This window comes from Chenopodium quinoa, unplaced genomic scaffold (genome assembly GCF_001683475.1).
Source record: "Chenopodium quinoa cultivar QQ74 unplaced genomic scaffold, ASM168347v1, whole genome shotgun sequence".
Classification (NCBI taxonomy): domain Eukaryota; kingdom Viridiplantae; phylum Streptophyta; class Magnoliopsida; order Caryophyllales; family Amaranthaceae; genus Chenopodium; species Chenopodium quinoa.
The window spans coordinates 3860990-3887523 of NW_018743955.1; the positions used below are offsets into that span (position 1 = coordinate 3860990).

General features: G+C 36.9%; 1 protein-coding gene across 4 annotated transcripts; it reads left to right on the forward strand.

Annotated features, from left to right (window-relative positions):
* The first annotated feature begins 3079 nt into the window (after positions 1-3079).
* On the forward strand, positions 3080-26273 carry LOC110689203 (uncharacterized protein C18orf8-like). Of its 4 annotated transcripts, none has more exons than XM_021865928.1 (15): positions 3080-3317; positions 4104-4204; positions 6916-7017; positions 7117-7255; positions 7439-7696; positions 7820-8079; positions 10130-10283; positions 14732-14841; positions 14923-15010; positions 16871-17209; positions 17284-17358; positions 17486-18063; positions 19262-19370; positions 19453-19632; positions 25725-26273. In XM_021865928.1, exons 5-15 carry the CDS (start codon positions 7529-7531, stop codon positions 25902-25904), a joined length of 2241 nt encoding a protein of 746 aa, XP_021721620.1. In that variant the 5' UTR covers positions 3080-3317; positions 4104-4204; positions 6916-7017; positions 7117-7255; positions 7439-7528; the 3' UTR covers positions 25905-26273. The 4 variants fall into 4 exon arrangements, with proteins under 4 accessions (XP_021721620.1, XP_021721623.1, XP_021721621.1 ...); XM_021865931.1 differs by having other exon boundaries at positions 7489-7696; XM_021865929.1 differs by having other exon boundaries at positions 4110-4204.
* Positions 26274-26534: the final 261 nt, after the last annotated feature.

Below are 26534 nucleotides of genomic sequence, written 5' to 3' on the forward strand. Positions count from 1 at the left end.
CATTTAATAATAATTTGTGTAGTACAAATCTATTATTTAGTGGCGAAATTGGCCTCAACAACACGAACTTTTAACAAGCTAGGTGCAAGTAGCAGGCTAGCAGTATGAACTTTTATTAGTAGACATAACAACACAAACTTCTTTATTAGGTGTACAAAATATCATAAATAAAGCTTGATTTGATGAAGACATGGTATCTAATATTTTATTATCATAAAAAATCGTCTGGTATTGCGTGCCTCAAATTTTATGCAGGAAAAAAATTATCAAACTAGATTTTTGAGGTTAAATTTGAGATCGAATTTAGCAAAAAAAATTACAAAAAAAATATCGATTTGCGTGATATAAAAATGTATTGGTTAAGGTCTTGGATCAATTTGGACCTTCAGGACTAAATATGATATCAAAATTTTTCAAAAGTTAATAAAATATTAATATTCGATAAAATTTCCGATCCTAGGTTTCACTTATGATATTTTGTGCACCCGATGAAGAAGTTGGTGTTGTTACGGCTACTAGTCAAAGTTCATGTTGTTATATGCACCTTGTTAAAAGTTCGTGTTATATGCCAATTTTGCCTTATTTAATAGATTCATCATTTTAAATTATATTAGTCAATTGAATGAAAAAAAATTATGATGTATTAAGAATTTGTCATACAAAGTAATATATATGGAAAACAAAGTAATACATAAAAGGAATATATTTACTATAAAAGATACGTATAAAATATTTGAAATAATATTAGGAAAATTTTTAAATTACCACCCAAAAATGTATCCATTTTTAAAATAACCACCCGTTTAATTTTTTATTTTATTTTGAGCCCTTTCCCTAAATAATGCTAGCAAAACACTCAATTCTCAAATTACGGTCAATCTTTTATTAATTCCCATTATACCGTCCACGTAAGCTAAAAGAAATAAACCGATTTTTTTTATCGGTCCAGCTATAAACCACTACTTCAAGTAGCGGTTGATACTCAGAAAACCGCTACTTGAAGTAGCAGTTTCCAAAATTGAAAGCAGCTACTTCAAGTAGCGGTTTATATCAAAACAAAGCATTGCTTTTTAACATGAAGACCAGCCGCAAGCTTTAATTCTTGCTGTTCTTGCTATATACTCACCACTACTGTATATTTATATAAAATCTCCAAAAGCAATGCTTATTATTTGTCAAATTTATTATGTGAATTGAAATAATTACAAAATTAACTAGTTAATTAGGTAATACAAAATTAGGGTATAATATAAAATAACCCTTCATCTGCGTATCTGACTCCTAATTTATAGCAGTACCAAGACGAGGTCGGGGGCGAAAACGACGATAGTAGGGTGGCAAGAAGCCAGCGGCAGTAGGGCTGTAGGGGAGGAGCACAGGTGGAGGTGTTCGTTCTTCGTAGTTGAGGCAGAAATCCTTGCTGCTTGAATAAATGGCAGGGGATGTTTATTAAACAAGAAACCGCTACTTGAGGTAGCGGTTTTGAGGAAGTATAAACCGCTACTTGAAGTAGCGGTTTTTCAATGAACACCGCTACTTCAAGTAGCAGCTTTCCATTCAAACCGTAAAACAATAAAATTCTCTTGAACCGGTGACGTGGACGGTATAATGGGAATTAATAAAAGATTGACCGTAATTTGGGAATTGGGTGTTTTGCTAGCATTATTTAGGGAAAGGGCTCTTTTATTTTACCACCTCTTAAATTAAAAAACTACTCAGATTACCACCCATTTCAAAATTTTGGTGGATTTTTCTTATGTGTACCCTACCCAACAACTCTTAGTGGTAACAGAAAGAAGATGGTCAGTAGTAGTGGCAGTTCAAATAGCAAGCTTTTGGTTCTTTTAGTTGTTTTCTTTTGGTTTTAGGTTGTCTTGTACTCAATAAACTGGTTTAAGGGGGAGGTGGAGTAAAGACATGACTGATTGTAATGCTTAGATATAGTCGTTACTAGCCGTTGGATGGGTCCCCATAACAGAATTCCACCGCAATCTTGAAATAGGTGGTAATTTGAGTAGTTTTTGAAAATTGATACATTTTTTTAATAGTAATTTACAAAATTTGTATAATATAATATTATAATAGTTATATGAGAAGGTTTTGTGTGAGACCGTTTCACGTGAGTCCAGATTATAATGCACACACCCATCCCCTCCCATTTCATAGTCGTCTCTGCCGATCTCCGGCGTCTCGACCACCACCACCACCTTCGCCCCCATCGTTTCATGCCCTTTTCCGTCATCAAGAAAACCCAGCAACCCGAATTCAAACCCGAACAACCCATCAATGAAAGACCCGAATTCCTACCTCTAAGGCTCAGTTCTTTGAGGGAAATAACCAAGGATATTCTCAGTGTTGTTGCGTCGCTTCTCAGTGTTTCATTCCCTTCTCTTTTGTTGCTGGGCTAAAAATTTGTTCATATCAAGTCTCGAGGCTTGTTGTTGGAGTACTAATTTGTCTTTTGAAATTACAGTTTTTTTATATTTGCATCATGTTTGAGGGATACTGTATGTATAATGTTATACAAGTACTTAGTTTACTTGGATGATTTTAATTTGTGTGGTGATTATGTATATTGTCATTGAAATTGGTGTGGTAATGGGTTCCATTAGCTGTTTTTTTCCTTCCTGCAAATTTGATCTCGGGTTCCGTGCTCCGTGTTCATTTCTAGTTTTGTTCTCCAAGTATTGTTTTCATCTTTTTAGTATGATCAATATTGTCTAATATCCGATACTTATATATAAATACCTGACTATTATAATCTAATTTCTAATACATTTAATCTAATACCTTTATAATCTAATATCTGACTATTATAATCTAATTTCTGACAATTAAAACCCGAAAAAAACAATTTTTTTTTTATAATCAGAAATAAGATTTTGTTAGTCAAGAATAAGTTAATTTTTGTCAGAATTTAGATATTTTTAGTCATGAATAAAAATTATTTTAGTCAGGAATAAGTTAACTTTCGTCAAGAATTAGATATTTTTCTGTTTCATAATCGGACTCACGTAAGTCCGTTCTACACAATACTTTTACTAGTTATATTATACCTAACTTCTCAAAGAACATTTTAGCAAAAAATGGAAAAATACATCAAAAATTAACGTATCATTCCTCATGTCTATTTTAATACTTCGTATGAAGTATTATGTTATTGATTTGAACAGAAATCTGAGTAATTTACCTCCAACCTGGTTAAGGTCTTCAACTCAACTCTATTGTGTTTTGTGTGCACCAGAATAACAAAAAATATATGTAACCTCCATTGTCATCTCTCTCAATCGATCTTTCTGCTTTTCCTAATTTCCAAGGTTAGTAATTCTCTCATAATTATTTGCAGTTAATTCTATTTTCTGATGATTTTCATGTTGTTTTCAGACAATTTATTTTATTTCTATAATTGATCCTTTAATTTGATGATTCGATAATTTTGGAGGTCGACTGATGTTGAATTGTGTGATTAATTGTTAAAATTGGATTTATTTTTTTGACAAAGTTCTTAATTTGTTATTGTTAATGGATTGAATTGATCCCAAACTAGGGTATTCGAATTCAATACTCTGGTATGATTTTGTCCGCATTTTGAAGAAATATGATAATTATAGGTATTTCTAATTGGATTCAACGATTATGCTTGGGTTATTTGTAATTTGATAATCTGGCAACAATTTTATGCTATCTCAATGCATGTATTTGACTGGTAATAATTGTTGCTCTATCAATGGTGTCTAATAATAAGGAAATCTATAACTACGGGAAATGTGCTTTAGTTCCGGCACCGGAGCTGAGTTCGAGTTTATTTATTTGATCTCATCATGGTTGTGACATGAAAAGAAGTTGAAATCATTTAGGATTATCAATTTATCATTTCACCTTTGTTGTTTAATTCCAAGGGAATTCATTCTCTTAAAAATTTGGGGGATTAAAAAAAAACTGTCACTGCTTTGTTACTCATGATGTGGAATTGTGGAGTGAATTATTAGTTTTATTGCTATGAGATAGCCATATTTGTAAGACTATAGTATACAGAATGGTTTAAATTTTCTAAATGAGTGAAGTTTGTCATTTTTAATTATTTTTTTATTGATTGTTTCTAGTTTTAGAAAACATCTTTATTTAGGTATGCATCCATGAAGCCATGAAGGAAAAGAAGACTACATCGACATTGCAGCGCATCTTTGTCAATTGTAGTGCACAGGTATTTAAGTAACACAAGTCTGTTATAAGATTCATAATTTTGTGCCCTGTTCAATTTATGGCATAGCTTTTAAAACTACTTGATTAATTGATGTCCGTAGATTAACTTAGAGATGGAACTTTTCTACGCGTGGGTATGATGGAGTTGGTTTGCACCAGTCAAAACGACTTTTTTTTTTGGGTTCTATTTTGAGGGGAAGATAATTTTATCTTACACCAACAAAGCATTAAGATTAACCTATGCATATCTAGGTTTTCCTGCTGACAATCCTCCAATAATTTCAGCATCTATCAACAATCCAACACTGTTGTGTGAATTTTCCATTCCAACAAAAATACTCTTTTTTTTTTTGGTTAAAACAAAAATACTCTTTATTATATGCGTTTTCTTATGTATTGTTTATAGATGCCTCTGATATACTTGGTAAATGTTGTTAACAGTCAAGCCTTCAAGGTAGTGATTTATGATTTATGTGGTCATGATTTATTCAAGTGGTCATGATTTATGTGGTCAATTATGTGATTGACTTGTTTCTCAAAACAATGATGCTCACCTCTCTTTGGCACCAGAGTACCAGACACAAACATCTCTTCAGGAAACATATAGGGAGGGGATATGCTAGGGCCATTAGTCTCCCTCCCTAAGAGAGATTATATTGTTGTTTTTTTCAAAATTAACCTCTGCTATTATCATTGCAGTTAATATTTGTCAAAGCATTGTTCCCATCTTTCTTAGTCTTTTTTTTAATGAATTGGACTCTCTACTTTATTTATTTGATACAGTTCACCGTACCAACATCACCGACCATCCTTTCCCTTCTATGGGCCACCTTATACAGATCTTTCTTCTCTTCTCTATCTAGTTTGAATTTGAATTTAATTTTATGTTTGGCTGTCAAAATTAAAGAAAGGCAACCAATCAGACCTCCTCCTCCTTTGAAGTTTTGTTTGGTGCTCTCTCTGTTCAGTGACTACTTTACTCTTGTTCAACCAAGCTGCAACAGTGATGGAAGTTGAATCTGTAGCCTTAGGAACTGCGGAATTTAGTTTTGATCCAGTTGCCAGGTCGGCAGTGCAGTTTCTCCAAATTAACCATGGTCTTTGAAATATTAATTATTCAACAAAAAATTTCAACCTATTTGATTGTGATTTTGAAATTGATTCGGGGATTGATGTTATGTAATTGAGCTAGTATGTGGTCTTAGGTTGTTTTGAAGTTGGAGTAATATATGTCAAAATGTGTGATTGTGGAATTGAAAGAGATAGAGAGGAGTGGGCAGGAGTGAGAGATGTAGGAGAGGAAAGTTTGCTATCTAAAGTGCATGATGAGCAATTAAACTGCTGCTTGTTCACTTTACATATGCTCCTGTTATGGCATTCCATGATTGAAATCATCTTTACTAAGGCACCCCCTTGACTAGATAGAGGATCTCACCTTGATTATTGGAGGTAGAGAATACTAGGAGGATGGTGGCAGGTGTGGGGGTGGGGGCGCTATTCGGGCAGCTTTATGTGCAATTCTTTGGTTTGCTCATATTGCCTCCAGAATACACCCTTTCCCCAGTTGACAGATAACTTTAGAAGGCTTGTGTTCCTCTGAAGATGGCAACTTTTGTGCGGACCTTTGTGTCAGGTAGATTAACACTAACACTTCGCTCTAAGGATTGCTATGTTGCCAAAAATGTGCATGTTTTCTCATGTCTATAGTGAGTCCTGCTCACTTGTCTTCCTTCATAAAGAGAAAAGAAGTAATATTTGGAAGAGCCTTTTTGCTGTCTATGTAGACTGTGGAGTACTGGAGTATCCTTCGATCCCCCATACTGTATTTGTAATTGCTGCAAGTTCGATTTTTGGGCTTAGGTTGGGCAAAGGAGATGAAGATGTTGTGGCATAATGCTTTTATGGGGATTTTCTAGTGCTTATGGGCTCTTCGCTAAAAAGACTGCACATGTTTTCTTAGGTTCCGTGCTAATTAATGATTTTTCTTTGGGATTTAATATTTATCTAGCATCTTCTGGGCTAAGGCAGCTGGATGTTTTAACAGTTAGTCAGTGGGGAAAAATTCAATGTTTCGATTTGTGTTCTGAGTACAATTTGTTCTCTGTTATATTGCAATCTGTTTCAGCTGTTCACTTTTACAATATCCCTTTAATAACAGGAGTTGTACTGCCATCTTTGAGGGCGCTTCTGGTTCATTAGTAAAGGGTACTGGCAGCTTCAGGCTGGGTAGAGAGGCTGGGATGGCTTACAGAGGGTGATGGTGAATGGTGATAGAACATTCTCTGTGAATCAAGTGGTGTTAGATGACAGAATTATGTAAAATCAAATAGCCAAGTTGCAGGAATTAAGATCTTTGAGGGAGGGGAGTGAAGGGAATGCTGACAATTAGAAGGGATTATAGATGAAGTATAAATTCATCCCAACTACATAGTATAGTTGATTTTTAAGAAAAAAAAATAGTGAACCAATTATTCAGAGCAAAGAAAATTCCCTTTCCTTTCTTAAAGATCCTAAACCCAACGACACGTAATATTTAGCCCTGTATTTATATCTGTCAAAATCAAGGAATGTTCATTATGTTTTCTCTTAGCTCTTATTGATGTTTTCTGATAGAATCTCATATTGCATTTATCATAAGGTAAAAGTTTTCGTGTTGCGGTTTCATCTTTGTGTTTGTTTTGTTCTATTTTAATCCATTTGCTTTATATCTAGGCAAAGAATTATGGAAGCTGTGTTGCAGCAAAGATTCCAGAAGTTGAACATAATATGTGCGTGAAAGAATTTTGTGCTCTGAAGTATTGTATGCAGAACGTGGTACTGTTTCCCGTAAATAGTGAATTGGTGGCTTTGAGCAGTGTTGAAACCTTATTGTTCTTCTTTTCGTATTCATCTGATGTATTTGTTCTCTTGTAGCTTAAAGGGAAGCCTTAGTGTGGCAAATTGGACAGTGGGGCATATCTGGAATTGCAATCAATAGTTTTGATAGTTGATTTAAGAGACCATTTCAAAGGAGCTATACGTGATTGTTGTGTATACCAAAATACATACTTAGGTAACTATGCACATGACTTCATTCTATTCATTAAAATTAGAAGCTCGTAGATATATCTTTGTGGAAAATGTGCCGCAGCAGTGGCTTGTCTATTAAATGTCTGATGTAATTACTATCTTGCCTTTCTTTCTTCTATTTTCTTGCTCATTATGCTTCCTTTTTTTTTTTTCCTTCTGTTTGTAGGCTCTCAATTTGTTTCTTTTCCATAGTGATCCTTGGTTATCTTTACACAGCAAGCAGAATATTTTAGGGAACAAGAGAGGGCATATTAATATGAACAGCGAAGCATCAAGTTCCCAAGCCAGCATTGGCTTAAGTGGGTCAGGTGCTTTGTCACATGTTTATATTCAGTATCCCCCCTTGAAATGCAGCTTCCCAGGTTCAAAGAGCTTATTCTATGATGATGGGAATAAGTTATTGCTATCCCCAACATCTGATCAGGTAATGGTGCATAATGAATCAAGATGATGTTGTAAGGATTTGCATATTGCTTCATCAAATATTACCAGCAAGTTATTATTTTCCCATGATTTAAATTTAAGGTAATTTGGTTTTTCTTGCTAGGTTATTTCGTGGAAAATTGCACCTTTTGAGCCTAATGTTGAACCTACATCTGATTCCGTAAGTGAAGGTCCTGTATTATCTGTTCGCTACTCTCTAGATAATAAGATTATAGCAATTCAGCGGTCAATCCATGAGATCCACTTTTGGAACAAGGAAAAAGGCAACTCATTTAGCCACAGGTGTAAGCCCGAGTCAGAGAAGATACTGGGCTTTTTTTGGACAGATTCCTCTGCTTGTAATTTCGTACTTGTAAAGACAAGGTATGTATTTAAAACTTGAAGTGTTGTTGGCTCTGATTGAGTCTATTTTAGAACCTGATGATATTTCTTTGCCAACTTCAACTTCTTTATTACTAAGGTATTAATGAAAAAGGCATGCCCATTATCTCAAGAATCTGTTTAACTCTCCATGTAAGATACAATCTAAGACCACTATTATATTGAACATATTTCCGCTTTGCGGAGTAAAAAAAAAAACAATGTAGAAACAAATAATTAACAAATCATTTACAGTTGAAACATAAGGAGCTTATCTTAGGCTATCTGTAGTCTTCACAACAAATCTAGGAGTTCAGAAATAGAATCTTTGGATAGCAGTATAGCACTCCCTCTTCACCAGTATTAATAAAGTGAATAAGAAAATAAAAAAAATCATAGGATCTTGTTCGAAACAATTTGTGATTGCAGTTGTAATTTGTGATAATATTTGCATCCTTGGAAAAAGGTTAAGTTGTAATGTTACACTTCATAATGTGAATTTTACATATTAGAAAATTTTCACTTTGTCATTGTAACTCGAGAGTTTTGGTACATATCTTATACTCTATGCTAGATGTAATACAAAGTATTTTAAAGGTATAAACTTGTAAATTTGTGAAGAAAATTATGGATTTAAGTACCATGTGTGATGGTATAAATAAGGGATTATAATGGCTGATTACATAGCACAATGATGTATGAAGAATGTTTGGCATGAGTTCAAACAATATCATCACAAACAGCTACTTGTGGAAAGCCAAATTAACGGTGACTCAAACAGCAAATTTTGTTTCCAATGTCTGTCACATAGTCAACAATGCTTTGAATGGACATGCTACTCCGTCTCACTCTGCTGTCCTCAAATTCCTTGCTGTTTATATATTGTTGTATAATTGTTATAGGACAATTTTTTGCCTATTATATTATGCTTTGCTTGTACCAGAAAAGAAAATCTCTGTAATGCTTTGATCCCTTCGTTCCATTTTTGCCTATAGCACTATTAGAAGAAGTCATATATCTCGTAGATTCTGCATTTGATTTGAATCTCAATTGTCATATAAATGCAAGTGGGACGGACATATGGTAAGAAGACAAGCTGAGAAGTGCTTATAGAAGCTATTAATATCATTATAGTATAGACCTAGAAACCAGTTTCACTAAATTACACTGCTCAAGTGTAATGCATTATTTCTCTGGTCCAATATACTACGTATATCAAAATCATCTAATTGCTTAACTACATCCTTAATTACCAGTCTGGCATCTGCAGTATAACTTTGTAGGATTTGTGTCAGTTTAAGATCTTAGCCCTCGTATAGTCCTCAAGACAGCTTACAGACTGCAGGTTCTTAATCCATTTTGATGGGCTTAATGCCATATTACATTTCCTTTGGTGAAAGCTTTCCTGCATGTGTGTAATATGTTCTACAGACCATCTTATTATTAAATACTTACTAGGATGCAAGATTTGGTTCCTTAGAGAAGTTTCTGAGATATTGTAGCATTGGATATAAATAAAATAAAATAAAATATAAAAATAAAAAAAATAAAAAATAAAATAAAAACATTTCTGCAGACGCTAATGAAAATTTTCGAATGCTCAAGCCAATAATCTTATATATTTTTTTAAAAAAAATTCTAAGATTTACACTTTTTATGAAAGTTGTGTTTAAACACATTTATATTGTCTTGACAAAACGTTTTGAGTTGTAGATTCTTTGTTTCATCATTCCAAGCCTTCTATGTACGCATAATCTGATAATCATAACTAAATTCTGTGTTTGCTCTATGACTGGTCTTTTAAATGTAATAAATTATCCAGTTGTTGTAGACTGGTGTAAATTGTTTATCTAGATTTAAGTTTTTTATATGGGGTATGTGTGATCATGATGATGTGAAAGACACTTGTAATGCAAATGAAATTTTTGGTAATTTTATCTTTTATGTTTGTCTGAGGTTGTTGGTCAAGCTGTAAATGCTATATGGAAAGGCACATAATATTTTTCTGTGATATTTATGTGGTTTGATTTACCTGTTGTCTTTAATATTGCAGTGGGCTGGACATGTTAACTTATGATTCTGAATCACAAAATATTCAACTTATCGAATCCAAGCGTGTGAATGTGAATTGGTACATCTACACACATGAAAGTCGTCTTGTTCTCCTTGCTTCAGGGATGCAATGCAAGAGTTTTACTGGATTCCAGGTAATGAATGTTCATAATAAGTTTTTTTGGTCTGGAACTTGAGAGAATAATATCATAATCTGTGCTGGAAGGTCTTAGTGCAATATGACAGCTGATCAGGTTTTATGGTGTTTGGCAATGCTTATATTTTATATGGTATAAAGGATAAAAGGAACAGTACATTTAAACATGTTCCCTGATATATGGGACTAAAAGTGAAAGTGTATTTGGTATTAACCCTTTTTTCTTTGGATTGGACCATCTTAGACTTATAGTCCAAGTACTATGGTAAAAATCTCTTGTGATCTATTCTACTCTGCTGGATGGGGCTGGATGTGAGACACTGGCTTCAATCTTTATGCCTTTTTCCAATAGATTTAATGCTTGTAATCTTGGACAGTATGGGCATGATAGGAGGATATAGAATTCTTATAGCTGATTGAGGATATATCAAAAAATATGTTAGGATAAAGATTGTTGACAACTAGTGGAGTTATAAATAATTTAATGCTTTTCTAGTTCTTATTGTATTATTATTTTATTTCTTTCTGTAGGTTTTATTATGACTATGGTTGAGATCTTCTTTTTAGCAATTATCAAAATCATCAATAATTAGAGTATTCTATTATAATAGTGCCATAAACTAATTTATAATTTAGTATACTCCCTTCGTCCCAAAAAAACTTACCATTACCCTTAGGCACATAGTTGTAGGAGATGATTGGTGGTGGGATTTGATGAACATAAGTGAATAGAAAACAAGGTGGTAAGTATTATTGTTTACTCAATTGAGGTGAGAAAAGTGGTGACCATAATGATTAACAGCTTGTTTGGATACATTATCAGGTAGGGAGGGGAGGGATGAAGAGATTCAACTCCCTTGGTTTGGATAGAGGAGAAAAGGAATGAGGGGGTAGAATAAAGTGGAGAGAGAAATTCAGAAGAAAAACACATGAAGTAATGGAACTGTAGTAGCCTACTTCCACCACCAAAGTAGCCAACCAAAAAAAAAAAAATTAAAAAGATGACACGGTCACACGCAAGGAAGAAGAATCGGTGTCTTGAAGATGAGCTAAGAAATATTTATATACTAGATTAGGTCTCGTGCCATGCACGGTAATTCACTGCAATTAATCGATAAAATAAAAAACAACTTTTTATAAAAAATAATACAGATAAGATACAACTATAACATATTTATTATCTTCTTATTTTGTGTAAATGAAACATGAACTATAAGGAAAGAGTTGATTAGACAAATGAGTATATATTAAAACTACATATTACACCATATAAACGTTTTAAAAATTAGATAATAAATTGGTATCAATTTTCTTTTTATTAACTAAAAAAGTAAAATTATGTAATACACCTAATGAGAAGGAATAATAACCCTGATTAATGATTTTTGGTCAATTTTTTTTTTCCTAAGATATAATCATATATGAAAGCATTAACAAATAAAAAAAATGAATGAAATTCTAATCAATCAATCTTCTTACATGATTACATGCATAGATAAAGTGTTTATAATTTTAAGATGTTGTTGTACTTCCTTCATTTGCTATGTTCCTCGTATTAGAAATAGGCGAGAAACCAATTAAAGCATTTTTAAAAAAATATATTGAGCTGAACCTGTACTGTATTGACTGATTGGACTAAACTAAAATGAAATGAATATTTTATGAGAGAAGGAAATTAGGAACTGAATTGAGCTAAACTCAACTAAATTGATTGGAGCTGAATTGAATTAAACTAAACTGAAATTATGCTGAAGAGAACAGACCCTAAGTAGGAAGATTCTTTATAATTTATACAAGAATGTTTTGAAATTTCTTAATGAAAAATGCTGAAAGAACAAATAAGCAAATGAAATAATAATAATAATAATAATAATAATAATAATAATAATAATAATAATAATAATAAACGATACTTATAAAAGATTTACAATAATATTATGACAGTTATATTATACTATAATTCTCGAAGAAGTTTTTGCAAAAAAGAAAGGAGTGATTTGTAGGGAAAAATAATTGCATCAGAAAATGACATGCGTAATTCTTGTGTCTATTTTAGTATATTGTTATTGATTTTTCTTCACATTTTCTTAGAGAGTGAAAAAACCTTTGATGAAGAATTTTAGGAACTATCTTAGTTTAATCAAATGAAAAAAAACAATCATTGCTTAACTAGTTTTTTTGGAAGATCTATCGAATCGAGTGTGGTTAGGGCATGGTTTGAAAATGCGGTTTCGGTCGCGATCACAGAAACAGTCGCGGTAATTCGGTAACGGGCTTGATGCGTTGATCGCGGACTTCATCGCGGTTGTCGCGCAAGAATTTTATTTTATTTCATTTTTAAGTTTTATGTATTCTTAAAAAAAAAATTAATTAAAAAAATGGACTTTTCTTAAAAAAAAAAAAAGAATAAAAATAAAAATAAAATATGGACTTAACTCTAGACTATAGGTAAATGTGTAATAAGGGGTTGGGATTCACGTGGGAAAGAAAAAAGATAAAGACAAAGGGGAAGAGAAGGGGTAAATTCAGATGGTGCATGGTGGGGTCAAGATAAAAATTACTGTAAAGAGAAACTAAAGAATATTCTAGGCATCTAGTTGTCATACTTTATTACCCAACCACTCCAATTTTCTCAAAAAAATAAAAAATCGCTTTTATTTGCCACAAAGTCGACTTTCATGGAGATCTCGCCGGAAAAGTGGTTTTAAATCTTAAAGTTTGCGATTTTTTTCTTCGAATCGCGGTAAATAACGTTAGATGCGGCCGATTTTCAGCTTAAAACGGTCGTACCGCCGAAATCTCGGAGTTTCAAAAAGCAGCGTTATGAATTGGGAAATACTTAGAGTGTGTTTGGATCAATGGAAATGGAGGGAAATGAAGGGAAGGGAAGAGAAATAGAGGGATGGAATATCTTTCATTTGGATAATTAATAGAGGATGAAGGGAATTAGAGGGGAGAGAAATGAAGGGATTAATTTGTAAGAAATTGATCGCTCCAACAATGGAGAGATTTGAAAGGGAAACTCATTATTGTTCTTCTTTTCCTTCCCTTTTCATTACCCAAATAAGCTGTTAGTTTTTTGTTTTTAATGAAAAAGAGGGACTTTGGATCAATGGGAATGGAGGGAAATGAAGGGAAGGGAAGGGAAATAGAGGGATGGAATATCTTTCATTTGGATAATTAATAGAGGATGAAGGGAATTAGAAGGGAGAGAGATGAAGGGATTAATTTGTAAGAAATTGATCGCTCCAACAATGGAGAGATTTGAAAGGAAAACTCATTATTGTTCCCTCTTCTTTTCCTTCCCTTTTCATTACCCAAATAAGCTGTTAGTTTTTTGTTTTTAATGAAAAAGAGGGACTCTCCCCCCCCCCCCTTCCCCCTCTTAAGTGCCTAACTCTAAAATCAAGATAGAGAATAGAGATGTGATTAAACTGATTAAGGTTTGTAAGAAGCACGATCTAAATTTGTTTTGCTAAGGTTGCACACATACATTTATTTGGATGAAAAAAAAAATACATACCATGAATAGTTAAATTCAATGCAACCAACCAAAAAAGCTTATGCAACCATCATAAAGTAATTTATACTTGAAAGATTTTTGTTGTTCATCTATAAGATTTCAAAGGGTCTTGGCTTTGCAAGTTTGTGGAGTTAGGAGAGAGAAACCTAGAATGGAACGCCATGGTAGTTGTGTTCTTGGTTTGGATTAGGGTTATCACAGGAAATAAGTCTTATGGTAAATTGGTAATTATGTGATGTGGGTTTACTAAACCAAAACTACTAACCTATTGACCCTTTTGATGCACAGGTTAATTATATAGATTATTTTTCTTGAGGTGTGTTTTTAAGAAAATGTAACACCTATTTTGTTACTTAAATCATGCAAGTTACGTAATGCCTAAAATCTTGAACCATTTAACGTTATGTAATCTATATTTAAGTTAATGGGAGTGTGAAAGAATTAATGTTGATTACATGTAATGAATTGACTTTATTGATGATTTTAATATTTTATTTATAAATAAAAAAAAAATTTAAAAAAAAGGGAAAAAAAGTTAAATGGTGAGTGTTGATATCATGTAATGAATTAACTTTATTGATGATTTTATAGATAGATAGATAGATAGATTTTTGTTGCAACAAAAGCACCTCATATTTTAGGTTGTATTTTGATAATTTACTTCTTATAAATAACTTACTGAATAAAGGACTTTGCAAAAGAGTGGAAAGGAAATATTGGGTTATCTAGGCTTTTTTTTTTTTTTTTTTTTTTTTTTTGAATTTTTCTTATTGAATTTGATTTTATTGGTGCTTACTTGCCATGCCAGTGGCTGGATACAGTTTATATAGTCTTTAAGAAGAGATCCTTGTGAATTAATGCTCTTTTATCATTTTTATTTGCTTTCATAATTTGTCTGAAACTTGCCCATTTCCTCTATGTAGCTCTCATCTGCTGGAATTATTCGCTTGCCAAAGTTTGAAATGCTGATGGCCAAGTCTGAGGCCAATAGTAAGCCAATCCTAGCTGCCCAAGATGTCCACATAATCACGGTGTAAGGCTTGCAGAGCTGTTACTGATTATTCTCCTTAGTCTGAATATATGTGAGCTCTCTGAAATATTTTTACCTTTACAGTTATGGAAGAATATACTGCTTACAAGTTGATAGAGTGGCCATGCTGCTCCATTGCTATAGATTTTATCGTGATGCTGTTGTACCACAGGTACTTATTCTTATTTGTTCTTTTTCTTTCCTCTAACCTCTGTTAAATATTGTAGAATTTTTATTCGGCATTGAATAATGATTTTGATGCTGTTTTTCGGGTGATGGGAACATTTTCTATTGGAAGTCACGTATCATAATTAGGGCTGGAATACTGGAATTACAAATTTGAAATGACAGTATCTTCTGTCATGAACTCATGATCACGGTTAATAATCGGCGCATAGCACCTATTGATTTCAGCGCATATAGGATGGCAATTTTGCAATTAAAAAGTATGCAAGGAATCAATATTTGAGGGAGGGGCACATTAGTCATAGCCTATTAGTAGTGTCTTGAGGAATAAGTTAGAGTTAGTTATGAGACTTTTTCTATAAATAGGCCTCATTAGGAGGAATAATGATCATGCTGAAAATATTGTTAAGCTTTTCTTAGTTTTGGAGAGCTGCTCTTCCTCTCGAATGAAGAGTGATTGTATTGTTTGATTACTCTGATCATCAATACGAATATCTGGTACTTAGCTAATTTTTTCTGCTTAATCATCTTCCTAATCTCTCTGATCTGAGCTAATTCCTAGTAAAGTACTATTCAGATAACTTATACTTTAGTGGTACATTATACATGCATAATGGTACATAATGGTACATTATACTAGAGAGTCAGCTTTTTCCAGAAGTTGAAACTTATAGGATGTTAAAAAAGTACCACTACACTCGTAATAGTCCACAAAAAGTACTATTCAGACAACTTATACTTTAGTGGTACATCATACATGCATAATGGTACATAATGATACATTATAATGTACCACTAGAGAGTCAGCTTTTTCTAGAAGCAAAAATTGAATCAGCGGAAATTACTTCCTTACCCTCCTATTTGCATAGCTCGCCCATAGGCGCTATGCGCCCAGACTCACTCCATGATCACAGATTTGCATTATCACAAACTGACACAATTCATGAAGTTGCAAAATTGAGATGAAAACATGTTATCTTACTCTTCTCTGATTTTTTTCTGGTGGTGGGTCTATAATTTGTTGTATGTTTCAGTCACTTCACCCACTCTAAAAGTTACAGCCTATTGTTTCCGAAAGTTCTTCAGTCTTCACACTCTGTTTCGTTCATTTCAGAAAGTATTTGACTCAAACCCCTTCTACTACCTCATCCTCTTACTGTAATGGACTAACCTAAGGAGGGGTAGTATGGGTATTCTAGTAATATTAGTTTACTAGGTTAATAGTCCTTAGTATAAGTAGAGAGGGAGGGGAAAGATAAGGTAGGCAGAAATTTGGTGAGAACCCTTGAGAGAGTTATGACCTAAAGCCATTGTTAGAGAGTTGTGAGCTAAACTCATTATTGGAGAGTAATAGCTTGAAGCTACTAAACCTATCTTTTGTAGTCCTTTCTCACTGTCAAGCAATATTAAAGCATTCATTTTTGTTATTTCATCGTATTAAATCAATTTAATAAAAAAAAAAATCAGATTATTTAGTTAATCAAAGAATCAAAATTTTCTGTGGGTTCGGTCTGTGAATTTCAACCATATTTACTTTTTTCCATTCACTCTCTTAATTTATCAACCTTTTTCATGTACACACTTACCTTTTTACACTGTCTTGTACTTTATCCACCTTTTTGTTACACCCACTCACCACATCAGCATTCTCTCCAATTGTCTTAATATGTGTGAGAACTGTAGATGTTAAGAACTTTCAGCAACGGAGGTAGTAGAATTTTGTGTATCGCTTGATGGGTGGAGTCTAGCCGACACATTTATGCTCATGCACGTGCTTATGATGAAAATAATTTTCAATTACCATCTAGCTAAGTATGCTTTTGTACTAATACACTATTAATTTCAGGGCTCTTTACCCATTTATTCCAGCAAGGTTTCTGTGAGTGTGGTTGATAATGTACTGCTGGTTCATCAAGTGGATGCAAAGGTTGTCATACTGTATGACCTTTTTGCAGAGTCTAGGGCGCCGATATCTGCTCCACTTCCTCTGCTTTTAAGGGGCTATCCTAGAGCAAGTATGTTTTCTACTTCTAGTCCTTGTAGCAAAGGTGATGGACGTTCAGAGCCACAACCGGTTGATGAAGATGAGACAACAATTTATAGAGATGGATGGACATTTTTGAATCCAGATCTTATCTGTGATACCAGAAGTGGACTATTGTGGAAAATCCATTTGGACTTGGATGTGAGTACTACTTTTAATTTTAAAATTGTTTTAAGTGCAAAATGCTGTTGTTACATTCAATGCCTTTTATGCAGTCTATATCTGCTAGTAGCTCAGATGTACCCTCTGTACTGGAATTTCTTCAGAGACGGAAGTTAGAAGCAAATAAGGTATACTATATAACCTACTTCCATTTGGAAATCGCATTATGAAGTAAAATTTTATTCCCAATTTTTGCAAAAGGTTATTCAGTCAGCATTTACTTATGCTTTATTTTTTACTTTTTCTCTGACTCAGGCTAAGCAATTATGTTTGGATTTAGCAAGGACTATCATATTGGAGCATAGGGAAGTGGGTATTGTTGCACAATCAATGGATGTTCTTATGACTTCTTATTCCCGTGCAATTAAGACGGGCAGTTACTTTAAGGGGATAATAGCTGATAAAATCCTTTCTTCTGATGTCCAACCTGCCCATAACCCTAGACCTGGCACTGATGAATTCTCCAGAGGAGATTCGAGTGGAGTACCTATTAAAATGGACTCCTCTGTGATCCCTGATGAATATACTAGATCTTCAACCATTTCACATTCAGATTTAGAGGGAAAGGTTAGTCTGAGTTCAGCTAGAAGTAAACTGGTTGAAGGTGCTCAAAGTTCTGGTACAAGGATTCAGCAATCATCCTTAGAGTCTGAAGTTCCTGGTCCCAGTAGTGTCCCATTGGATGCTAATAATTTAGAGCAGCAAGAATCTCAGATCACCACTGCAGCCATTTCTCCTGATGAGCTATACCGCTTTGTATTTTCTTCTGTAGATGAAGAGATGACTGGGGATCCTGCTTATTTGGTTTCTATCCTTGTTGAGTTCCTTCGCAGGTATCCAAATTGATATTCTTTCTCATAGCTCCACTTCTTATTTTGCTTCTCCAGTGAATTTCCCTCCCCGATTTTATGTTAATCATCCTTACTGCCTGCGGAATACTAAAGGAGAGGAAAACAGTTCAAATCTTGGAAATGTTTTAAAGAAAATAGTAAGACGAAGTAATTGTGTTGATGGTTCGTAGCAATACTTAACAGTAATTATGCGTACTGTGGTATTTTTAAGAAGTTCAGAACAAGTACTCCCTCTATTCTCAAAAGTTCAACTCACTTTTCATTTAAAGTTGTTTCACCCCTCCTACCCCATGCTATTTACACCTTAACTCTCTCTTACTTTATCCACCTTTTTCTTACACCCACCCACCTTTTTACCCCATCTCTTTTACTTTATTCGCTTTTTTTTTTAACCCCACCACTTTTTCCATTCATTTCTAGAAACAAGATTCTACAGTAAGCAGGTCGAACTGTCGGGAAAGGAGAGAGTATATTAGTTATACTCCGTATAATTTTTGTTTAAAGCTCCATATTTCTTTTGACACCTTGCCTACATTTTGTTTTCCTCCTTTGAAAAGAGGTTTTTTGTTTTAATTTTTTTTTAAAAAAGTAATAATTCTAGCTTTATTTTCCATGTTTGTCCCTCTCTTTACTCTGCATGAAATTCAAAGGTTTTATTATCTTATGTCATTTCTATGTTTTTACGTTGATGGTTTAGATTTCTGAAAATTAGAAGCAACAATGTTAAAAAAAATCATGCGAAGATTCTTTTGAAATAGTTGCTAAGATTATTCTGTATTTCTGTGAATTGTGCATTAATTTAAGTTACCTTAAACATTATCAAATGCAATTTGATAACTTAGTATCAGCTTTGCTATTGGTCTGACTTTCCACAGTCATTTATGTACTCGTATTAATGTAGGTTGAGTAGTTTTCTTCTTGAGGATGTGGTTATTTAAACAAGCAGAAAAGCTAATGTCTAAGATAATCACTTCATTGGCTGTAGCATGTAATAGTGGGAGGATGAATACAGCTTCTGAGAAGGCCATTGGAATAATTCTTTCCTATATTATATTCTACTGAAATTTGCTTGTTGCTTATAGTGATGAAGAGTCGAGTAGTTTTTTTTCCTGTGATCATGCACAAGGTCGTATAAATAATAAGCTACTAAATGCTTGTCAATTCTCTTTATTATTGATAGTGCTACACTGGAAAGAATCAGAGTGTATCCAAGTTTATATGTTCTGATGATTCAATTGCTAGCACGAGGTGGGCGATTTGGAGAACTGGGCTTGTTCGTCATTGATAAGGTTTTGATGCAAATTCAATTCTAGTTTATTTTACTGACCTGCAAAGAGTCTGTATCAATTTACAAATGAAATTACACTGCAGATTATTGAACCTTCAAAAGAAGTTGCTTATCAACTACTAGAATCTGGCCGTCAGCATCCTCCAACAAGAAAACTTGGAATGGACATGCTTAGGCAGCTATTTTTGCATCATGATTACGTACTGTCACTGCTGCAGGATGGATATTATCTTGAAGCCTTACGCTATGCGCGTAAATATAAGGTATGCTTTTCTCTCTCACACACACATCTGCTGTTTGTAATGGACTAATGGACTAAGACTGTAACTGAGCTTAATAAGAGAGAAGGACTGATTTCATTCAACAATGACAAAAGAGGGATACAAGTAACTTGAGGTTACTACTCTCCGAGCAACTTGAGGCTGCTAGTCTCCAAGTGTTCCTCACAATTTTCTGAATGCCTTCTAAATTGCACATACTAAATTACTTATACTAATGGTCAGATTGACCTTAGAGATTACATGTGAATACTAAGCTTAAAATAGAAAAACCAAAATAGAACATACTAAAAGTTGCTTGCTTCTATTCTTCTATTCCTTCTTCTCTTCTTAATTAAACTTGTCCTTTAGCACATTGGAATTGCCCTGCTTCCTTGGTTGCTGCTCCCTTGCTTGACTCTTCTAGTGTAGACTTTTATCGGTTGACCTCGGTTGACCCGGTTGACCCGAGTTCATCACATTACTCCCCCCCACGAGTTTCACCTTGTCCTCAAGGTGGAAGTGTGGGAATCGATCATTCAAGGCATCCCAGTCCTCCCAAGTAGCTTCAAATTCCGGTAGATTAGACCACTTGACCAAGACTTCCCGAATTAAGACATCCCCTTGACTCTGCTTGCGGACATCTAGCACAGCTTCAGGTTCCGCCAGCATCTCAAGATCAATGGTGAGCTGATCTGGAATGGTTGGGTTGGCAGGACGATCCCCGATTGCCCTCTTGAGTTGTGAGACATGGAAAGTCGGATGAATCTTGCAAGAGGCAGGGAGGTCGAGCTTGTATGCCACTTTCCCGATGCGCTGCACCACCCTAAAGGGTCCATAAAACCGAGCAGCTAACTTCTCAAAGGGTCTCTTCGCCAAGGATTTCTGGCGGTAAGGCTGGAGCTTGAGAAAAACCATATCCCCGATGTCGAATTGCTCATCTCTCCGGTGTTTGTCAGCATTTTCTTTCATTAATTGTTGGCCACGCAGTAAATTCAACCTCAATTCATCAAGCATGAAATCCCTTTCGCGCAATTGCTCCTCTAATGATCCCACCACTGTCTGACCTGGTTGCACGCGCCACAGCTTAGGCGGTTCTCGACCATAGACCACCTTAAATGGGGTGGTCTTAGTGGCGCTGTGTGGTGAAGTATTATAGGCATACTCCGCCCACGGCAACCACTGAGCCCAAGTTTTAGGTTGGGTGGAGGCGAAGCAGCGCAAATACACCTCCACCGCCTTGTTCACAATCTCCGATTGGCCGTCGGATTGGGGATGATACGCGGTACTCCTCTGTAATTGCGTACCCTGTAAACGGAACAATTCTTGCCACAAAATACTCATGAAAATGCGATCCCGATCTGAAACAATGGCGGAAGGAAACCCATGTAGCCGCACCACTTCCTTGACATAAATTCCGGCAACCTTCGCAGCGTCGAAAGGGTGTTTTAACCCAATAAAATGCCCGTACTTGGATAGACGGTCCACAACCACCAGAATCGTGTTCACCCCCTTGGATAAGGGTAAACCTTCGATAAAATCCATGGAGATCTCCTCCCAGACCGCCGTCGGCACCGGCAACGGTTGTAGCAGCCCCGCCGATTGCCGTTGCAACGCCTTGTTGCGTTGAAAAACATCACAACCCCGCACATACTCACCCACGACCTTGCGAAGCCCCGGCCAATACCATTCCGCCGACATCTTGAGATATGTCTTCACCTCTCCGTCGTGACCTCCGGTGGGAGCGTCGTGATATTCTCGAAGCAATTTTGGAATAATACTGGAAGTTTTTGGGATGACTATTCTTCCTTTGTATAAGATCCTACCCTCTTCATAAGTAAAGCCTTTGGGCTTTTGCTTGTCTGGCCCAAAGCTCTCCTTGAGTTCCTTGATCCACTGATCAGTATCCATTTCGTGTTGTAGCTTTTCCCTTCCTTGAGTGTAAACCAAGGCTCCTAACTCACACCCCTTCCGAGACAAGGCGTCGGCTACTCGATTGGAGGCCCCGGGCCTATAACGAACCTCGAAATCGAATCCGACTAGCTCAAACTTTGTTGGTCGGTCCGAATCACAAAGTGCCGCCCCAACAAGTAATGTCGCCATTTGACCACGGCTAAGCAAATAGCCATAAGCTCCTTCTCGTAAATGGATTTCGCCCGAGCTCTTACTCCTAAGAGCTTACTAAAGAATGCAATGGGCCGGGTTTCTTGCATTAAAACGGCTCCAAGCCCATAGCCGGAAGCATCGGTTTCCACCACGAATTCCTTGCCGAAATCCGGCATAGCTAGCACCGGGGCGGTGGTCATGGCCACCTTCAACTTTTCAAAAGCGTGGGCCGCCTCCTCGGACCACCCAAACGCATCTTTCTTGAATTGTGATGTAAGAGGCCCGGCCACTTGAGCATATCTTGCCACGAATTTGCGGTAGTAACCCGTCAAACCCAAAAAACCCCTCAACTCTCTTAAGTTTCTTGGGCTGGCCCAACTGATTATGGCCCTTATCTTTTCTTGATCCATGGCCACTCCTTGGCTTGAGATTACATGTCCCAAATAAGCCACCTCATGCTTCCCAAATTCACATTTCTTGTAATTAGCATACGAATCATGTTCTGCCAATTTTGTGAGAACTAGATGCAAATGTTTTTGATGCTCCTCTTGACTCTTGCTATACACGAGAATGTCGTCAAAAAACACTAGCACAAACTTCCTCAAGAAGGGTCGAAATATATTGTTCATCAACGATTGAAATGTGGCCGGGGCATTAGTGAGCCCAAACGGCATCACAAGGAATTCGTAGTGACCCTCGTGAGTTCGGAAAGCCGTCTAATGAGTATCGTCAGCTTTCACTCGGATTTGGTGATAGCCGGACTTCAAGTCCAACTTGGAAAAAATGACTGCTCCGTGTAATTCATCCAAAAGCTCATCGATCACCGGTATCGGGTATTTATCCGGAACCATTTCCTTGTTAAGGGCACGGTAATCGATGCAAAATCTCCATGATCCATCCTTCTTCCTTACTAGCAAAACCGGACTTGAAAACGGACTAGTGGAGGGCTTGATAATTCCGGCTTCCAACATTTCCCAGATCATCTTCTCAATTTCATCTTTTTGTATTTGTGGATACCGATACGGCCTCACGCTAACGGGGTTGCTGCCCTCCTTCAAAATGATGGGATGCTCATGGCCTCGAATTGGAGGGAGTCCCGTAGGCATATTAAAAACCTTGGCAAAATGCTCCAAAATGGACTTTAAAAATTCTGGTGGATCATCTTTTGTTTTGGGCCCATTTTCAGCAGCTGGCCCAACTTCTTTTTGCTCCACTTGATTCACTTCCACCCAAAGCCCACTCCTTTCCTTACTCAAAATCCGAAACATAGCCTTAAGGGAAACCTTTGTCGTTTCTAATGAGGCATCTCCGACGAGCTTCACCGGCGTTCCGGCCACCGCGAACCTCATTTCCCGGGTCTTCCAATTCGTGGTGACGGTTCCAAGTTTTTCCAACCATTGCACCCCAAGTATCACATCGGCGTTTCCTAACCCAAGTGGTAGGAAGTCTTCCACCACGGTTATTCCACCGGTTAGCCTAACTCGAACACCTTGGCAAACCCCTCTACCTTTCACGGTGTCACCATTCCCGAGTGACACCCCAAACTCGCCCCCTTTCGTTAATGGTAGTTTAGCCTCTTCCACTAGTGATAGTGAAATAAAATTGTGGGTGGCCCCGGGGTCGATCATGACCACCACCTCCCTTCCTTGGATCACTCCTTTTAACTTCATGGTTTTCAGGTTTGAAATTCCGACCACCGAGCATAAGGTTACCCCTACTTCCTCCTTGAGTTCCTCTAACTCCTCTTCACATCCCTTCGCTTCCAACTCGTCATCATCTCCACCCCCCCGGTAAGCAAAACACTCAATTCCTTCTTCCTACACCGATACCCAATACCCCATTTTTCATCACATCGGAAACGAAGTCCCTTTGCCCTCTTGTCTTGTAACTCGCTCTCCGTCAACCTCCTCGGCTCGTTACCGGATCGTTGTGTAGATTGACCCGGATTGGGTCGTCCAACACTAGCGGATCCTTGAGATTCCGGGGCCCGTGGCCATGTGCGACTTGGGCCTGCATTTGGCAGCCCATAAGATTGTATGAGCCCACCTCTCATTCTCCCACCAGAAACCGACTGGACCCCACTCACCCCACTCGGCCCAGCACGCCAAGGCCCAACACTAGCCTTCCCTTTGCTCACTCTGTTTCTTTCTTCAATCTTACCCGCCAAATCCATAGCCCGATCCAATGTAGCCGGATCCAACAATCTCAGCTCAGCCTTTATATCCTCTTTTAGACCATTGATGAACTGCCCCCTCATAATTTCTTCTGGAATTTCCTCAAGAGGAAAAGCCATCTCTATGAACTTCCTTCTGTACTCCGCCACTGTAGAAGTTTGAGTCACGGCTAGCCACTGTTCCTGGAGGGTACCGGCGTTGGTCGGACGGAACTCCTTCAAGAGTCGGCAACGGAGGTCCGTCCAATGAGCAAAGGGTCGTCGACGGTTCTCCCAGTGGTACCACTGTAGGGCTGGGCCGTCCATGGCCACCACCGCGGCGGTGACCCAGTCTTGATCAGAAAGTTGGTGGAAATCGAAGTACATCTTAGCCCTCATGACCCAATTATCAGGGTCCTTTCCTTCGAACACCGGCATATCCAACCTTTTGGGTCTCCAACGCCCCTCTCCTCCTCCTCCGTCGTTGTTCCACCCGCGTGGGTCTCGGTTTCTCCACTCCGGCATTCCAAACGCCCTCTCAACGGGGGTACGGACTTCATTCTCACCTTGGATTTGACTGTTTTCGCCATCCACCGTGATAATCGGCGGTGGTCGGGGTTTCGGGGCTGCAGCAGCCACCGCCGCCTTAAGCTCCGCCCTAATCTTCTCATTCTCCCGCATCATTAAATTCATCTGCTCCTCCGCGGTATTCCGGTGACGGTCGATCCGTCCTTCAAGACGTATCCTCTCTGCCTCGAACAGGGCTGTAACGTTTTCGGCGATAGCCTTCTGAGCTTCTGCCATGGCGTTACTCACCGACTCTGCAACCACCCGCCCAATCGAAGTTTCTTGGCTCGTGAGTTTATCCTCGATTGATTTAAGCCGAGATTCCACCTCTTCGATTTTTCCATCCATGGCGTCAGCGCGCTGACTTAAGGTAGGTCCTGCCATTTTTTTTATTTTATTTTTTTTTAAATACTCGAGGTGTCGAAGTGGTGGTTTCCGGTCACCGGCAGCCGCAAGACCGCCTGCTCTGATATCAATTTGTAATGGACTAAAACTGTAACTGAGCTTAATAAGAGAGAAGGACTGATTTCATTCAACAATGACAAAAGAGGGATACAAGTAACTTGAGGTTACTACTCTCCGAGCAACTTGAGGCTGCTAGTCTCCAAGTGTTCCTCACAATTTTCTGAATGCCTTCTAAATTGCACATACTAAATTACTTATACTAATGGTCAGATTGACCTTAGAGATTACATGTGAATACTAAGCTTAAAATAGAAAAACCAAAATAGAACATACTAAAAGTTGCTTGCTTCTATTCTTCTATTCCTTCTTCTCTTCTTAATTAAACTTGTCCTTTAGCACATTGGAATTGCCCTGCTTCCTTGGTTGCTGCTCCCTTGCTTGACTCTTCTAGTGTAGACTTTTATCGGTTGACCTCGGTTGACCCGGTTGACCCGAGTTCATCACACTGTTACAACTTGAAGCATATTAACTAGTAATTTTGTTTTTGTGTTCCAATTAACGGATCTTTTTTTATTTCATCTTCTATTTTTCATAAGAATTGGCAAGATAATTACAAAAGTATCTTCCTTGCACTCCTCTGCTTTTTCTTTCTTCTTTTCGTTGATTTGGTCTGCCTAATCATTAAATGTTCTTTTAAAAGGAAACCCAAGTACATACTTGGTACTGTGAGCCTGTAATTCCTTCACCTGTCCTTTAAAATACACAATTCTACTGTGTAAGATGTACCATAAAATGCAGAAAAAGATGTATAATCTCAATGTATGGAGTTCATTTAATTTCTTTTAACAAAGCGACATGTAATTTTCAGGTTGTCACGGTCCAGCCATCTTTGTTTCTTGAAGCAGCCTATGTCTCAAATGATTCTCAACATCTGGCCTCAGTTTTAAGATTTTTTTCAGACTTCATGCCTGGCTTCAAAAACACATCAGATCATGCTACATATGGCGAGATTCTGCGCCAGATGAATGCTCCTTACGTAGGTGCTTAGTCGTTGATGTTTCCTTTATCAACAAGTAGCCCCTGCAACAGGACATTTTGATGTTGAAACTTCAAATGGTTGATGATGCTGTATTTATGGTATACCCAAAACAAAAGCTGATGACTATATAGTAGGTATAAGCCACAGGCTTTGGTAGAGGAGCACCGGCGCACTGCTCAGTAAAAATAGATTGAGTTCAGTATAATTACAAATTTCGTTTTGAGCAATTGTGTGCTGTGTCACTTTCAGTATAGGCATCAGTTATTCATAGTTAGTCTCCAGATCTGGTAATTCATACAAAATTTCACGTTTTTCCTATGATTAGGTTTCCTTAGAACTAGAAATGACAGTAGATCATGCCTCACTGAGCCTCTCCTATATAGTTGTGATGAGTATGTTGCTTCTGCTCCACGATAAATATATTTGAGACATCAAATGGCGTCCTCGTGGGCATCCTGCTGAAAAATTTACTTGTCCGCTCATACAAGCCATAATATAGCTTTTAGCCCATTTACAGTGTGGCTAGCCACACCGTATGGTCTGCTAATACACACCAAAACATTGATCATCAACTTCTTATCGATCGAGTAACCCATGACCGACCAAGTAACCCTTGACCGATTGAGTTACTCTTGAGCG

Bases quoted from the DNA above. Each gene is read 5' to 3' on its own strand.
- LOC110689203 (XM_021865928.1), top strand. From the start codon at position 7,529: ATGAACAGCGAAGCATCAAGTTCCCAAGCCAGCATTGGCTTAAGTGGG. The intron at 17,210-17,283 runs GTGAGTACTACT...CCTTTTATGCAG, and splicing joins AAATCCATTTGGACTTGGAT to TCTATATCTGCTAGTAGCTC. The intron at 17,359-17,485 runs GTATACTATATA...TCTCTGACTCAG, and splicing joins GGAAGTTAGAAGCAAATAAG to GCTAAGCAATTATGTTTGGA.